Genomic DNA, 16,448 nt, shown 5'->3' with positions numbered 1-16,448 from the left:
TGAGTTCCTCACAAAGGCCTGCAAAGGGTTTCCTTTGTCAGAATCAAGCTTGGTTGCCTACTATGGTGAAACGGGCTCCAGCTTAAAACTCAGCTGTTTGCCTCCCACCCTCATCCCGTGGCGTTTCTCACTCCTTATGTTTGCTGCCACCACTCACAGAATCATCACTGCCTTTTTAGAGGGACAGTGAGACCCCTCTGGCCGAATCTCCCTATTTGGAGATGGAATCCCCAATCTTTAAGGGATCCCTGGAAAGTTGGCAACTCAAGGGTCCAGCCTTTCTTTGCTTCCCTGGGCTACCCCCTCCCTTTGGTATTGTGCAGAGCGGGGGAGACTATGTGGTCAGAGCAGAACACAGATTATTAGCCCAAATTAAAGAATTTATTTAACTATTTACAGAGTTATGGAGCACACACACACTGTAGGAGTAAGCACACGCTATGACCCAACAGGACATAAATCAATAGGAGTTAAACGCAATCCTCTTTCCGTACACACAATACTGTCTACCTCTGGAGGTTGTGGGCTCACCTGTACTTCAGCCTCTCTCTCTTGCCCAAGAGAGCAGGGAAACTTACATTCATTCCCCCGTCCAGCCGACTGTGGAGTCCCAAGGACAAAGACTGCCTTGGGACAGTCCCTATTTTCTCACACTTTTTTGCCTTGGGGCAGCTGGGAACTGTACGCCAGCAGATGAAGAAGCCCCATTCAACCCAGTGAGTTATACCCCTGCAGGCCCCTCTCCAGAACTACAGCTCAATTAAACCTGATGGGGGCACTTTTTAAACAAAGAACCACAGCCATCTTACAAACACAGGTGACGGCCATTTCGTTACACCTACCAACAGCCACTGAGGGAAGAGTTATTCCCACACAGGAGGCAAGCAGAAGTGTCTTCGTCTAGAGAGAAAGCCGTTCTGACAGGGCACAGTGGCTGAAGGGGGAGTGGGCGGGGAAGAGGAGCGGACCCAGCACCTGGCACGCAGCCATTGGCACACTGTCGGAGTGACAGGACAGGGAGCCAAGGGCTGTGGGAGCGTGTGGAATGTTCAGAAAAGAGTCACACGAAAAGAGAATTATATATAAGGAGAGATTGTGATTAATCAATTCAATCCTCGGCTTTAGTTTCAATTCAATCCTCGGCTTTAGTTCTCATGTTTGGGAGCATAAGCATAGGATGGTGAGTAGAGCATATTTCCAAGCCCATGTAACCCTGCCTTACAACTTGGGGACCACTCTTAATTTCTTTAGTGTCTTTTCTAACTCTGGCTAAGTTTGCAGCATGCTTAGAAAGTGAAAAGCTTAACAGAGGACAGGATAGCCTTGAGAGAAGCATCTATGTTTCTGTTTACAATACATGCCTCAAGAAATAGATCTGGAAGGAATCTATAAAATTAAGGCAAAGGGACTTGTTTATTGGCTGCTGCATGTTTATTTCACCTTCCACTTATAGTACATTCCAGTATTAAATTTCTGTTTACATGTAGGGCACAAAGATCATACAGAGGAATAACCTTCTGTATGGGAAATGTAATGTTCTCCCTGCTGCAAAAGAGTGGGTCCCATGTGCTTTAACATTTGGTCATACCAAGTAGGATTTTAACTTTACATGCATGCACACTTTAAACAGCAGGCATCTGTTTTATATCACAAGCTGCTTCCGAAAGTCTCCTCAGTTTGAAAGTCTCCATAGTTTCAGGGTGGCCACATTGAGAAGAGTCATGTCTTGCCAGGAGGCAGGTAGCATTTGAAGGCTGGTTGAGGATGTTTTGAAGAACCCAGAGAATGCGGAGAGTAACAATAAAAAATGCCTAGGAATTCAGAGGGCATGTGGAAGAGGCATGCTGTGTTTTTTTGTCTGTCTGTTAATGATGGAAGGTTGGTTGCTATCACACTGGCTGAGGTCTTCTACAAAGCAATCTTCTCATATCAGGAAGCTGATTTGCACAGGTTGCAGTACAATTTAAGGGAGACGTTGAGCCTCTGAAAAATCTGACAGGGAAGCTGTTTGCTTTTAAATCTATGTCTGCTACCTCTAAAGGCTAATAGGATGAAGTATTACACCAGTCTTTATGGTATGTAAGTCCAGTGGTCTTTGAGGCTAGGAATTTCCTGCTATCCACCATCCCACTGTTCTCCCATGCTGCCGGTGCTTCAACTGTCAAATAAATTTGTGGGGTTTTTTTAGTTTGCTTAAGAAATTTAGTTTGCTTAAGAAATTCTGCATTTAATCCTGTGATAAAATAGGTTTCTGCTACACCATCTGTTGTTTCTGGATACTCCACAAGTACCTTGTGTAGCCTTTTCAAGAACCATTGCCTGCAATACTGCACAGAGTTCCATCTGCATGTGCCCCATCAATTTCACAGGACTTGTATAAGAGTAATTGCTTCCGCATGTTCGGATCCTTCTATAAATTCATCAGAATTTGATGTGAGGCACATGGTAGTAATCTTTTAAGAAAAAAATTGTTTAAGAACTTTTAAAACTACAAAATACAGAAAAACATTTATTGAATGGTGTTTTAACCTTACAATAAATCAGCAAAACATAAAATAACTTTTTTGTCTGTTTTTGTCCGCATTTTTAAACATTGTTTTAGCTTGTAAATGTATTTTGACAATAATATGGACTCCATATTTTTATTTGCTATGTTTTATTTTTCTACAATAATGTTAAATATAGCATGCAAGTAATTGAATAACAATAACGGTGTACATGATTCACTGTAAAGTAACATTTTTGTTTTTCAAGAAAAACATATATATATTTAACAAACATAAAAAGCATTAACAAAATTAAAAAATTTCCTCAGTCCTTCACATGAATCATAAGTAATGGGTTCTTTAAAAATACAATTTTTATCAATTTATATAGCTATAATGGATTATGGCTTTCCTGTGTAATATAATTACAATGAAATGGAAAACAAAGTTATTAAACAACATAGAACATTGAAAGGAAACTGTGAGAATAATGTACATGAATGGTCCAGCCCTAACATACTAAATACTCCATTAAGGTAATAATATGCCTGACTTTGGCAAACCTGAGTAGGACTGCACACCTACAAGGAATATAGGTTGTGTTTATTGTGTATATCCCAGTGCTTTAAAAATACTTTAAAAACTCAGGCTGTATTACATTGTCATACCTAAAACAGTCTAAGAAATAAGCATGAAAACAATATTGTCCACATTCTATGGGACTTTCTAGCTGTATGAAATGTTTGCAATGCAGACTTATAGAATACATATAAATACACACTCTTTAAAAGGAGGCCAAAGTCATGCTGATTATTAACAAACACAATAGACATATTATGTACGGTGACTCATTCTGGTTTTAAAGTGTAACTGTGGTGTAAAACTGGAAAATAGGGATAACCTCTATATGAAGTGAGGCATAGCAACTTACTCTAGGGCAATATCAGCAGCCATACGAAGACAGTTGTACATTTCTTGTGGAAGATCAGCTCTTGTGAGATTATTTGCATCCAAACGCAGATGTCTGACCCTGGAATAAGCGAGTGCTCCAACAACCTTACAAAAGCTGCTCACAGGGAATTCTGTAATAGCAATGAGACACTGTTAATGAAAACACCCACATTCATCTTAATGCATTAATGTGTACAAATATCATTTGTGCCAAGACCTGTAACTCATTATGACTGTTAGTAGAAATGATCGGGTCAGCTTCAGGAGGATTCAAAAGGTTCACATCTAAAACTCCCCAGTTCACACAACAAATGCAAGGATACTCATTGTACATCCCAACCTATGTGGCATTCAGTAGACTATGAGAGCAGTCCCTCTGCTTGTATAGACTTTCACCATGTAAACTCTGTAAATGCATTCTCTCTGTGTGTAAAGGACACAGCTGACTTCTAGTGACCCCATAGGGATGTTCAGAGGTGGTTTGCCAGTGCCTTCCTCTGCAGATCAACACTGGAATTCCTTGGTGGCCTCCCATCCCAATAGTAACTTGGGCCAACCCTGCTTAGCTTCTGATGAGACTGGGCAAGCCTAGGCCATCCCGGCCAGGGCACATGCAGTCCAGAGCCCTGGAAAAGACAAAGTCTCTGATTTCACAAATAAGCCCTACATGAATATAGTTTGGAGAAGTGGAGGCCCTGTTCCCACAGTTTACTACACACATGAAGACCTGTAGCTGTGATTCTGCTCTTTGTGTTGACCCTGTTAGAATTTATGAGTTTATAGAGAAAAGATCTGAAAATAATCTGGAGTCAGGGTTTAGGCAAATAGTTTTTAAAGGCCACTAAAGTTGGAACGCCAAAGTTGCTTCCTCTTCACAGAGCTAGCTTAGTGCAGAATGAACCAAAGCAGGTGTTTGAGCTCTCACAATCTGAGGAGGGCAGTAATAGCTTGGGGGTCTCCTGTTGCATCTCAGGCCTGCCCCGCAACCACACCACTCAAGTCCAAGGTAAGCTCCAGCAGCATTGGCAGCACTATGTGGGATCATCTTCCTCTCAAGTCCTGGCTGCCTAGGGTTGCCAACCTCCAGGTGGTACCTGGAGACCTCCTGCTATTACAGTTGATCTCCAGATGGCCAAGATCAGTTTCCCTGGAGAAAATGGCTGCTTTGGAAGTTGAATTCAATGTCATTATACCCTGCTGAAATCCCTCCCTCCCCAAACCCCATCCTCCCCCGCCTCTCTCCAGCAGCGTTTAAAGACATCCTTTAAACGCTGCTGGGGAGAGGTGGGGGGGAGGCCACACACACCTGCATTCCAAACCCCAAATTCAGGGGTTAGAGTGCAGGCATACAGCCTCCACCTCTCCCCAGCAGTGTTTAAAGGATGTCTTTAAAAACTGTTGGGAAGAGGTGGAGGGAGCCCGAGAGGTCTCACTTGGTGGCAAGGCTTCCCCCCCATCCACCAGCTGGGTGGTGGCAGGAAGGAGCCCCCCCAATCAGGAAACCCCCATGGAACTGGGGGGTCTGGAGACCCTTATTGATTGAGGATAATGGCCTAACAATGTACCACCATTGTGATACAGCTGCAAAGAAAGTAAATATAAATCCTAACAAGGATAATTTTGATCAGTGCATTTTTGTGGCTTGCTTAGAAGGGGTAACAATGTTGCATAGGGTTGCCAAGTCTGGGTTGGAAAATACCTGGAGACTTTGGGGGTGGAGCCAGGAGAGGGCGTGGTTTGGGGAGGGGAGGGGCCTCAGTATAGTACAATGTCATAGAGTCCACCCTTCATAGTAGCCATTTTATCCAGGGGAGCTGATCTCTTGCGGCTGGGGATCAGTTGTAAAAGCGGGAGATCCCCAGGCCCCACCTGGAGGTTGGCAACCCTAATGTTGCAGCATAAGGAATGCTGTCTCCAATACAAAGAAACAAAGAACAACAACAAAAACCAGCAGACATAAGCTGACCATTAACAAAGTTTTAGTCCAGTGGCACCACTCAAACGTTCTACTGCTTCAAACCAACACAGCTATCCACCTGGATTTATGACCATTAACAAGTTTAGTTTGTGGGTCAGAATATGTTTTTAATTAGTATTAGTTCTGATACTTTCTCCTTAAAGTAGTTGTGGATCTACTCTTGCTGGGTTTAAGTGGCTTAAATTTATGAAGAGCAAGATTAAAGACCAATAAGATTTCCAGGATATAAGCTCTTAAGCGTCAAAGCTCCCTTTGCCAGAGCTTTCGCCCTCAAAAGCTAATACCCTGGACATCTTGTTGGTCTTTAAACTGCTGCCGGACTGAAATCTTAATCTTCTACTGCAGACCAATACAGCTACCCATCTAAACTAAATTTCCATTTGAATACCTCACCTTGTAGCCCATTGGGGTCTCAAAGGTACTCATAATTTTATTATGAGTTATATCATTATATCCCAATGTTTCATTGACAGATTTGACTAAAATATTTTAAGATGGACTCATTCAAATTCTTAGCTATTCTGATCTAATTTTTAAAAGCTTTCCTTGATATTCCTGCAAATCTTTTGCTTGAACTGGTTCTTTTAACATAACCTCACATTTTGCATTACATTAAATTTACTGCAAATTCAGGTACGTATCCTACACTGAGCTGAATTCAGTTAAAGGCAACATTTTCTCTGGCACCATGGCTCAGTGGTAGAGCATCTGCTTGGCGTGCAGAAGGTCCCAGTTTCAATCCCTGGCATCTCCAGTTAAGAGGATCAGGTAGTAGGTGATGTGAAAGACCTTTTCTGCCAGAGAATCTGGAGACCCACTGCCCGTCTCAGTAGACAGTACTTATTTTGATGGACTGATGGTCTGATTTGGTATAAGGTAGCTTCATGTGTTCATCTCATTCTCTGCAAGGCAGAGGATAGAAGGGAGAACAGAAAAGGAAAGGTGAATGAGAGAAGAAAACGGGAGAGACTGCTGGGGAATGCGAGGAGGGAAAGCTGAAAACTGAAGGGAGGCAGATATTGATTGGCTGGTGCAAGCAGGAGGAGAGAGAGAAGGAAGCAGGGTAAGGGATAGGCTATGGAGGATGGCAGGGGAGAGGAAACAGAGTCAGGAGGGAGATACAGGAATGCCCCTGTGAGCCCTTGCAGGTCTTCCACTCGTTCAAAACTAATCCAGTAATGTATCATTGTCCTGGAATGGGAATAACATGTATATATTATGTTGGAAGATGCTGGAAACACTAATGTGAGAATACACATTTTTTCTTCCTCCTTTTTGAAGTTTATAACATCCCTAAAGATTGTGACTTCAGACAGATTTGTTGATATGTTTGATTGATCTCCCTATCATAGGATAATGGGAAACATCTATTGAAGTGGTATTGCTGTGCCAATGTTGGATGTGTATAGATGAGAGCAATCACTTAACATAAAGTGCTGTTACATATCCGTCTCTATTTTTATATAGGTCAACAACTGTACTCACTATGGAAACTGATCAAGTTCCTAAATTTGGTTAAATGCTCTGGGTAACACCTAAAAAGCGTGCATACCGAGCATGTCAGTAACTGAAACTAGGAAAACTTCTAATTGGCTGAAGGTTGTCCCTGACTTTGATGCTTTTGCTTTATGGTCTGGCCAGACAAAATATTACTACTAAACTGGTGCTCATGCCATACATTAATGGCATCTTAATAGATTTGTGTTATTCTGGTTGTCCAAGGTCATGTTCAGATGGGTCTTTACATCCGACCCAGGCACGAATGACTGGCGGATTTAAAGGGAATGATCAGACAATGGTTGATTTCGCACTAGAGCTGCCTCGATGTTCCGCTGCCGTTTGCCCCGATACTATTGGTCAATTTCACACCCGAAGCAGCAGGGCTGCATTTGACCTGCGGCTTCGCCCAATTTCCTCCACAGTTTCGTGAACCTCAAAAACAGGATCACGAAACTGTGGGGGAAATCGGGCGAAGCCGCAAGTCAAAATGCAGCCCCGCAGCTTTGGGTGTGAAATCGACCAATAGTATCGAGGCAAACGGTGGTGCAACATCGAGGCAGCTCTAGTGCGAAATCAGCCAATGACATCTGGGAAAGGTGCCGCTTCCGTGATCAGCCCATTTTGCCCTGCCAGGGAGCCGTACTTAAAAGATACTGGTGAAAATCCAGTGCTGTTGCTTGCCGACAGGCCAGTGATGGACTTTTCTCCATCTGATCGTTCCAGCACACAATCAGCCCATTGGGTTGGTCTGCTTCAGAACATCCCGAACAGCCGCCATTTAAAAAAAAATCTCCAAGCGATACGCACATAAGCACATAAATGCACGACAGCCGCAGAGCTCCACTCAAGCATTCAGGACAATTTCATGTTAATCAATGGCCTGTTAAATTAATGAACCTCGTTAATTGAAATTGGACCTTGGGGGAGGACCACATAGGTCTTTCCCCAAGCAAAGTAGTTCCTCCACTGACCCAGATCTCCAGGGCAGGGGGGATGGTCGGGACCAGTGTTCCCTCTAAGCTGAGTTAGTGTGAGTTACACATTTCTGTCTTAGCTTAGGAAGAATGGCTCCAGAGCAAATAAATTTATGCAGTAGCCAAATTGCTTGCTCATAACTTTAATGCTAGTAGCTCACAAAGTAGAATTTTTGGTCAGAAGACTCCACAGCTTAGAGGGAGCATTGGTCAGGACTCATTTCATCCAGCCCTGGCCTCTGCATCAGAACAGAAACTGAAAGAAGTTGGGTATGCTTGGACTGTCTTGTTGGTTTCTCCATGAGGAAAGATGCGGAGGTGTAGGGATTTCGGCTATGTGTCCATCAGGTGGTGCTTTAACCATGTGATTCTGTGCATGCGTGGAAAACCAAGCACACAGTGAAGTGCATATGCGCAGGAGCAACAGAACTTTTTTAAAAACAACAACAACAAACAACCGCGTGGCTCCTTCAGGGGGATGCCGTCTAGACAATCCACAGTGGAGTCAGCATGCGGTAAGGTGATTCATGGGAGGAGCTGTCTGGTTGTGCAACACCGTATAAAAAAGATTGGGATCAAATTTGAGCTGGGCCAATGGTGGGATTAGCTGCCTGTCTGAACGCACCCCAAGGGTACAGAATGTGCTTCATAAATAAAATAAATAGATAAAGCTCTCCTATCTTGTCTATTGGAGAGCAGCTGTGTTATTGGGCAGGTTCAGGTCCCCACTTGTTTTGGCCCATCATTCTCTCTTTCCTTACTAACCTACTTTACAGGGTTGTTGTGAAAATAAAATGGAAAAGGCAATATATGCTGCCTTAAGCTCCTTGGAAGAAATGTACTTGATAGAATGATAGATACGAATATGTGGCAATATGACAAACTGTCAGTCCACTGCATTGTTTCTCTGCTGCCTTTCTCAGTCCAGGAATTCTATATATTTTACTTTTGTACATTTGTTTACTTGTTACTGGGACCTATATCTCTTCCTGTAACTCATTCTGTGTGACTCTTGACTTGGCACTTGTAGTCTTCTCTCTTCACCTATCCTTTTTTATTTTAATAATAATCATCTCAATATAATACCTTCTACACAGCCCAAGGATCTAGCATGCTAATGTTCTCCTTGAAATATTTGCTTCTGTTGGAGTAAGCTTCAGGGATAGAACTGGTCCTATAACACTATTTCTTTATCCCCCCCCCCTTCTTCATGGCTTGAATGAGCATGACTGGTTTAGCATCATGCAAAGAATTTTCCTAGTGGATTATCTCCATTGGGTTGTGGCATGAGAGGCATAGTTTTCATAACATATTTTATGAAATGATAATAAAGTGTACTGGAGAACTCCATCACAGTTGTGACAGAGGGATGCAAGGAATACTAATCAATTTATTTCTAGCCTAGAGTTAGAATCCACAAACAGTTGTGAAGGCTTTATTAATATGCTAGCTAGGTTGCCAGATTTCTGGAAAGAACATTTTTTATTACAGATTGTAAACAGGAACAGCAGACTTCTGCTTCCCCCATCTCATGCATGTGCACCTCCACAGGTCTTTGAAGACCTTATTATACATGGCATTTTATCAGGTGTCAAACTCCAAACCCACACTAAAACAGTGTTCTTCTATATTACTCTTGACAGCACTTTGCCACCCAAGTTCATACATGCCAACCCTCGCCCTGATCTTCCTGTATGCCATTAGCTGAGTCACATGGCGTAGTGGTTAGAGGGTCAGACTAGAATCTGGAAGACTCAGGTTCAAATCCCCCCCTCTGCCATGAAACTCACTGGGTGACCTTGGGCCAGTTACTACGTCTCAGCCATAACAATCTTGTAAGATTGTTGTAAAATGAAGGACAGGAGAACAATAACCACATAGGGTCTCTTTGAGGAGAGAAGTGCAATTTAAATATCAGTAAATAATTAATGGCAAGGGAGCAACAATGAATCCCGTTCATTGAGAGTGGTTATCAAAGCATTTAAAAACAGACAGTATAAAGGAGTGGGTACTCAAGGCATAAGAGCCGTTTTTAATCAGATGAAACATGGGTAACAGTTAGGTGTCAAAATCCCTCTCATCCCCCCGCCTATTGAGTGATGGCAGAGAATGGGGGCCTGGGCTGGCCGATCTCCCCCTACAGTAGAAGACCTAGCCTCATCTTTTAACATTATCTAAAATATTTTAAATCATGACTTTGTTAGTTCAAAGTTGAGCATCTCACTGTGCATGTCAAAATCCATGTGTGTTTGTGCTTCACTAAAATATTTCATAGTTTCATACCAGGTGCTCTATGTTTCTGAACTAAACCTGGGAGCTCATCATTAAAGACTGGGAAAGAGACTGTGGTTTGCCATTTGCAAGGCTGTTGTGGGGCTTCACTGTAACTATAGGGATTTATATGAGGGGATGAGCATCCTGGAAAAAATGCCATGAGCTGTTATTTCCAGTAGTATTATTAAGCAGTCAAGAAAAGAACTCTGTAGATTGAACAACAGGTTAGCTCCTAGGTTGTTATGGTAATCTTATCATCTCCCCCTTTTTCTCAGAATATGGCAAATATTACTCACTGTTAATCTGATTGACTTGGAGGTAGTAATTTTCGAGGTGTTCATTAACTGTTGGAATGCTCTTCAGTTGATTGTAGGAGAGATCCAGCTCAACAAGGGTGGAAATATTGAAAACATTGCCTGGTATTCCAGAATCTGTCAACTTATTGTGAGAGAGACGTAAAAACTGCAGTGTTTTAAAACCTTGGAAATATTCATCAGGAATGTTGGTAATCTCATTGTTGTCAAAATATAGCATCAGTATATTAGGGGGCAGTCCCAGAGGCAATTTAGAAAGTTTATTGAAACTGAGGTCAAGATACAAAAGCGAATCCAAGCCTTTAAAAACCCCAGAAAGTGAATCTTCTTTGAGTTGGTTGTGCTGTAGTTGAACAATAGTTAGATTCACTAATCCTTCTAGTGTATTGGGGTTGATTTTTGAAATCTTGTTGTGAGTGAGTTGTAGGTCATCCATGGTATTGGGAAGTGGCCCAACAACTTCGGTTAAGTTGTTGTAGTTAATATGCAGTTTTTTCAGATTCTTTAATTTGGCGAACACTTTGCCTTTAATTTTTGAATTTTCCAAATGGTTATTATCTAGGATTAGCCACTCCAGGTCTGTTACATTATTAAAAGCATTATCTTCAATTCCTTCAATCATATTATTTCGCACATATAAGTATTTAATTCCAGAAGGAATGATTGGAAGACTTTTCAGTTTAAGGTCATCACAATACATGGCTGATGGATAGGTTACAGGGCAATTACATTCTGGTGCACAGAGGGCTGTTGATGGCCCATACATAGAATGAGCATAACCATAATCTGGGTCTGGAGGATAATATCCAGGATCATAATCATATTGACAGAAGATGCCAGTGATCAAGAAAAGGAAGAAAGGAAGAGAATTCAGATGCATCTTTGCAGTATGTGTTCTTTCTGTTAAAGGAGATTAAATGAATACCATTAGATGATTGGACATTACTAAGCAGTACAACTGAAGGGTTCTCATTTCACATAACTTTAAACTTAATTTTTTTTCTTTATAACAGCATATCTCTATGCTTATAATTGTAAACTATTATGACACAGGTATCCATCAGATAGCAATAATTCCATCAATGATTCTTTAGTAAGTCATGCAATTAATCATTGACTGAAACATGGCAATGACCATTGAGTCTTAATAAACACAGTCTGATAACAGCATAGATATACCATAAAGTTATAATAAATATTTCCAAATTGGAGTATGGTACATGAATCAAATACGAAAGGAAAGTGCACTATTACCAAATAATAACCTGTTGGTATTGGAATGAAGACAATTTGGTTCAAATCCCATTCAAGTGAGACTCATTGGGTTACTTTTGGACAGACATTACCATTTAAGTTTAATATACTTGTCCATGTGAAAATAAAGTGGTGCTACAGTACTTTAGTTTATCCTTACAAAGACAATTACACTACACTGAGCTCTTTGATGAAAGGGTGGAATACAAAGATCATATACCATCTGTTTCAAGAACTTCACATATCATATTTCCTTTAGAAATACTAAAGTTGCTGGCCAAGCCTGTACCTCTGAGCTTGGCAATATGACCTCTCTTCAATATGAAGCTCTTGATTCTTCTCTAACATGTGTAGATTATGGACTTTCCCCCTGCAATTTTAAGGGAAAATAGAGGGGGGGTGAAATCACCCAAAACAGAGAAGTGTTTGTGTATGCTCACACAACACACTACTGTTGGAGCTGACACCGACATTCTTCTCTCCTTTTTTCTGAGGCAGAGAGAAAAAGCTGCTCACCACTCTAGTGGCATAAGAGGCAAAAAGCCAAGCATCAGCTGGGTTGGGTGCAGAAGAGGTAGTGTTGCTGCTTCTCCCTCCCCCCCCCCTCAGTGCAGTCTGACCAACCTGCAGGTTGAGCTGAAAGGCCAACAACATCAGCAACAAGAACATCCTCCTCAAGTGCTTCCACAGAGTCAGAGGAATCTGAGCTGCCATGACAGGAACAAGGCAAAGGAGGTGGTGATGTGGGGCTGGTGAGGAGGTTTGCCTGCCTATGTTGGGCCTGAAATGAGGAATGAGTGGGTGGGCAAGCGGGTAAAATGGTGAGGAGGGCATGAAAAGAATGGCAAGAAAAGGGTGTGCTGGCAGGACAATGAGGAGAAGGGTGGGTGGGTAGGCTGAGTGGAAAACGGAGTAGATCAGCAAAAAAGCAAGGGGGTGGGCAGGTGGAATGACTATGGTCCTTTCTGCAGTAGACCTTAAATCCTCATTCAACCTTGTCCCCGAACTTACATTCTACACTACACTCTTCAATTACAAGAAATTTTTTGTTTCCACATTACATGGAGGTCACCCCGGTTTCGCCCCACACTTGCCCCAGGATAAACGGATGCTGTTATAACCAGGGATAAATGCAAGCTACTGTGTTGTGAGTTGAACTGATAAAACCAGGGATGAGATCCAAGTGCAGAAAGAACCAAGGAGGGTGTGAATTGGTGGGCAGAATGGCAGAGCGGTAAAGAGGGGTTGGGGTGGAGTAGCCAAGAGAGGTGGGGAAGAATGGCAAAGGTGGGGGTGGATGAGCAGTAAAAGGGAATGGGTAAGCAGAATGGATAGGCAGGCCTAGCAGTGAGGAGAGGGACTGATGGGCAAACTGAGCAGCAAAGAGAGTGGTGGGTGTCAGACTGGGGAGGTCAGACTGAGGAAAGACAGGGTCATGGGAAGGCAAGGGGGATGTGGGGACCATTGCTGGAGGTAAGAGGGGAGAAGGTGTAAGAGGTGGAATGAAAAACGTGAGAGGAAGAGGTGGCAGTAGAAGAAAAGTGCAGAGAAAGGTAGCTAAGGAGTGTCAGTAGCCACATGATGTAGCAGAAACCTGTGAAGAAAGTTCCCTGTGATTTTCTCGTGGGTCCCCACTTGTGCTTGTACTACTCACCAGGGTAGCACCTAATCTGAACTGTTCTGATCTTTCCATCACATAAGAAATGATAAAATATCATACCAAATACTTTAAAATGCAAACATACCTTAAGTTAGGTGAAGCTTTTTGTTTAATATGTTTCCATGCACACCTTTTGGAGAAGAGAGGAATATGAATATAATTATTCTGGTCATGGAGTTATAAGTACTTCTGTCAAGTCTTGGCATACATTTATGAAATATCGTTATTTTTTCCACACAGATTTGCAAGCTAAAGACCATTTGATGCCTTGCAAGTGTTGAGAGGATAGAGCTGTGGAAAATTTTGGATGAGAACTTTATTAGGTGCAGTTGAGCTTATATTGAAGACAATGGAAAAGTGCCCATTTTTAGTAGAGTTGAACTGCATGCTTGTATGAGAACATACTGAATCAACTGCCAAATAATAATTTTGAGCTGCAGCTGTTGTAGATTATCATTAATTGAGCACAGTTAATGTATAGGCTTGCCTTGACATGTTAACTAATCTCAGTAATAAACATTTGCTGTTTCTTTAAAACAACGTAAAGTCACAATTCAGGCCTGACATATGGACTGGCACACCTTGGCCTTGTCATTTGTGCTGATCTCAATGTTCAGGCATTCCAGGTACCAATGCTTTGAAAAAATAGACTGGTGGATAACTTTAGCAAGTATTATAGCATTTTCTTTGGGAAACTTGTTAAAAACATTGGCATTTGAATATTTAGAAATGTGTGCATGCAATGTTTTTCATTTAATATCAAACAACAGTGGTAAATATTACAAACTAGAAGATCAGAGATTATCTGGCAGTACATACGAAAAGATACAAGGACACATATATGAATATATGTATACAGTATGTGTAAAACTTCCATATAAAAGCTGTAATATTGTTACCATTGCCAATTATATGGTTACAAATTATATATTCTATGTGTTAAGAACAGCATAATAAGAAATTCTATGTAATCCCTTTCCTACTGAAACTATATATGGTATCCATATGATGAAACCATTTCAATATTTCTTTGTAAAGATTACGAGACACAATACCTCATTATATTTTGAAATCTTATAAATTTATCGTACACATGTGTACTTTTATCAGTCTAATATCAAGTTAGACCATTAGTTAACTGAATGGGATTTAAGAGCACCATATAGAAATCTCATTAAAAGTTGCTTTGAAATTGCAGTGTGATCGTAAGCAGAATTACATCCTTCTAAATACATTGGCTTGAATAGATTTAGAAGGCTGTAATTTTGCTTACAATTATGCTCTTAATGGCAGAAAGAAAAGTTCTTTAAGAAATAAAGCAAACTTTTAAATCTGTTTTGAAACGTTTAGTGTGAAGACATCAATGAACTTGCAAAGAACAGTTTGTTGCCCTTTAAAATATCACATAAATATATTACTTAGCATTCAATAATCATTTGGATGTTGCCATTAATATTAATCAAAATTTTAGATATTTAGTAAGTTTGGTTTGAAATGCACAAATTTCTGGTATGTTTAACATCATCTTTAACAAATGTGTTCTTCCAACATAATTCATCTATTGGATGATTATTTAATATCTGTACTTTGGTGTTTTCTTTTCTCTCCTGCCCCAAGCCTTGGCCATTTGTATCGAATGACGCTTCTCCTAGAAGCCTGCATCTTCTGCAAAAGAAGCACAGCAATAACCCACAAAACATGTGGAGCATTTTAAAACAAACTGCAAAGGCAAGCATACAAAAGCAACGACTTGTGTTCAGCCTGTAAACTGGCAAAGTTCTCCTGACATGTTCTCATTAGTGCTTCATTCAGCAGCTTGATCATTAGCATTAAAGCACTTACCTTTCTGACTTGAAGTTGCTTTCTTTAATTCCCACAGCAGATTCAGTAAGGGACTGGATCGACCAATATATGCTATAAACAGTGTCAGGAGGTAATCTGCTGCCAGATCCTCTGTGATACAAGAGCTTGGGGAAGAAAAAATTCCCAGTCACGCTGTTCTCTATGTCATCATGGGATTCTGGTGGTGGGGCATGTAAAACGGCTGCTGTCTAATCAAGTGCAGGTGGACAGTGGTAAAGGACAACCCGTTTGCTCTCCCTGTGGAGCAGGAGAGAGATAACCCCTTTAAGCAACTTGGGAAAGTTCAGGCTGCCTATCATAGCACAGAATCTGCTGTGGAAAAACAATTTAAATAATATACAGATTGCAAACAGATATTACATTTCCCCCAGCTGATTTTAGAGTCCTCAGCAAGATCTAACAAATAGTACTCCAACCTCAGTGTAGCCACAATTCTCAAACCAAAGGAGTCATTCTTTTCCCCCTTGTTTTTCTTTCTACAAAGTTATGTACCGTAATAGACTAATGAAAGCCTCTGCAGTGGAAAATTGCACCAGTAATAAAATCAAACTAGGATTTTTCTTTTGCCACATTGCATTGTGAAAATATTCTTCTACCCAGTCAAAAGGAGACATACAAGGTCTGAATGCTTTTTTAGAAGTTAGATTTGCATACCATAAAACAATTACATATATAAACTTAAAGATAAGAAACAGAAAGTTGGCAGTTTCTCTAACAGTACACTACTAGCATGTGGCCCTGTTAGGACTTAAACCTTCAGAATCTGGAACCAATCAACTGTGTGTTGTCTGTTTTGTGTTTCATGGATACTGTTCAAGAATGCATCCTAAAGCTTGGACGACAGTTGTTGAAATAAGGCACTGCCAAAAATAATGCCATAAAATAATAAGAAAATTTACTGGCCAGCTATAAGTATTATTTCTGGTTCTAATTTCTCCATGAAACTCCCATCAAAATCTTCTATTTGTTAAGGGATATATTGCTCCTTTAAAAAAACTTTAATCTTTACACTTAACTGATTTGAGGAGATGAGAGGGACAAAAGAGAAGTATGAATTTTTCAGGGCAATCTAGAAACAACTTGCATTATTGTCTCACATAGACAACAAATGTAGGTAGGTAGCCATGTTGGAACATGGAACAAATCTGAAGTAATATTTTTTTATCACAAAATAGCACAAGCTTTTGAATTACT

General features: G+C 40.9%; 1 protein-coding gene across 2 annotated transcripts; it reads right to left on the bottom strand.

Annotated features, from left to right (window-relative positions):
- Positions 1-2,817: 2,817 nt before the first annotated feature.
- LUM (lumican) lies at positions 2,818-15,634 on the bottom strand. 2 transcript variants are annotated; one of them, XM_015415346.1, is made up of 4 exons: positions 15,234-15,634; positions 13,477-13,521; positions 10,460-11,377; positions 2,818-3,568 (listed from the first exon to the last, which is right to left on the bottom strand). In XM_015415346.1, exons 3-4 carry the CDS (start codon positions 11,355-11,357, stop codon positions 3,414-3,416), a joined length of 1,053 nt encoding a protein of 350 aa, XP_015270832.1. In that variant the 5' UTR covers positions 11,358-11,377; positions 13,477-13,521; positions 15,234-15,634; the 3' UTR covers positions 2,818-3,413. The 2 variants fall into 2 exon arrangements, with proteins under 2 accessions (XP_015270832.1, XP_015270833.1); XM_015415347.1 differs by lacking the exons at positions 13,477-13,521; positions 15,234-15,634 and adding an exon at positions 12,021-12,097.
- Between the last annotated feature and the right edge of the window lie 814 nt (positions 15,635-16,448).

This window comes from Gekko japonicus, unplaced genomic scaffold (assembly GCF_001447785.1).
Source record: "Gekko japonicus isolate JY-2015 unplaced genomic scaffold, Gekko_japonicus_V1.1 scaffold686, whole genome shotgun sequence".
NCBI lineage: Eukaryota > Metazoa > Chordata > Lepidosauria > Squamata > Gekkonidae > Gekko > Gekko japonicus.
This window is presented reverse-complemented; position numbering and strand designations above follow the sequence as displayed.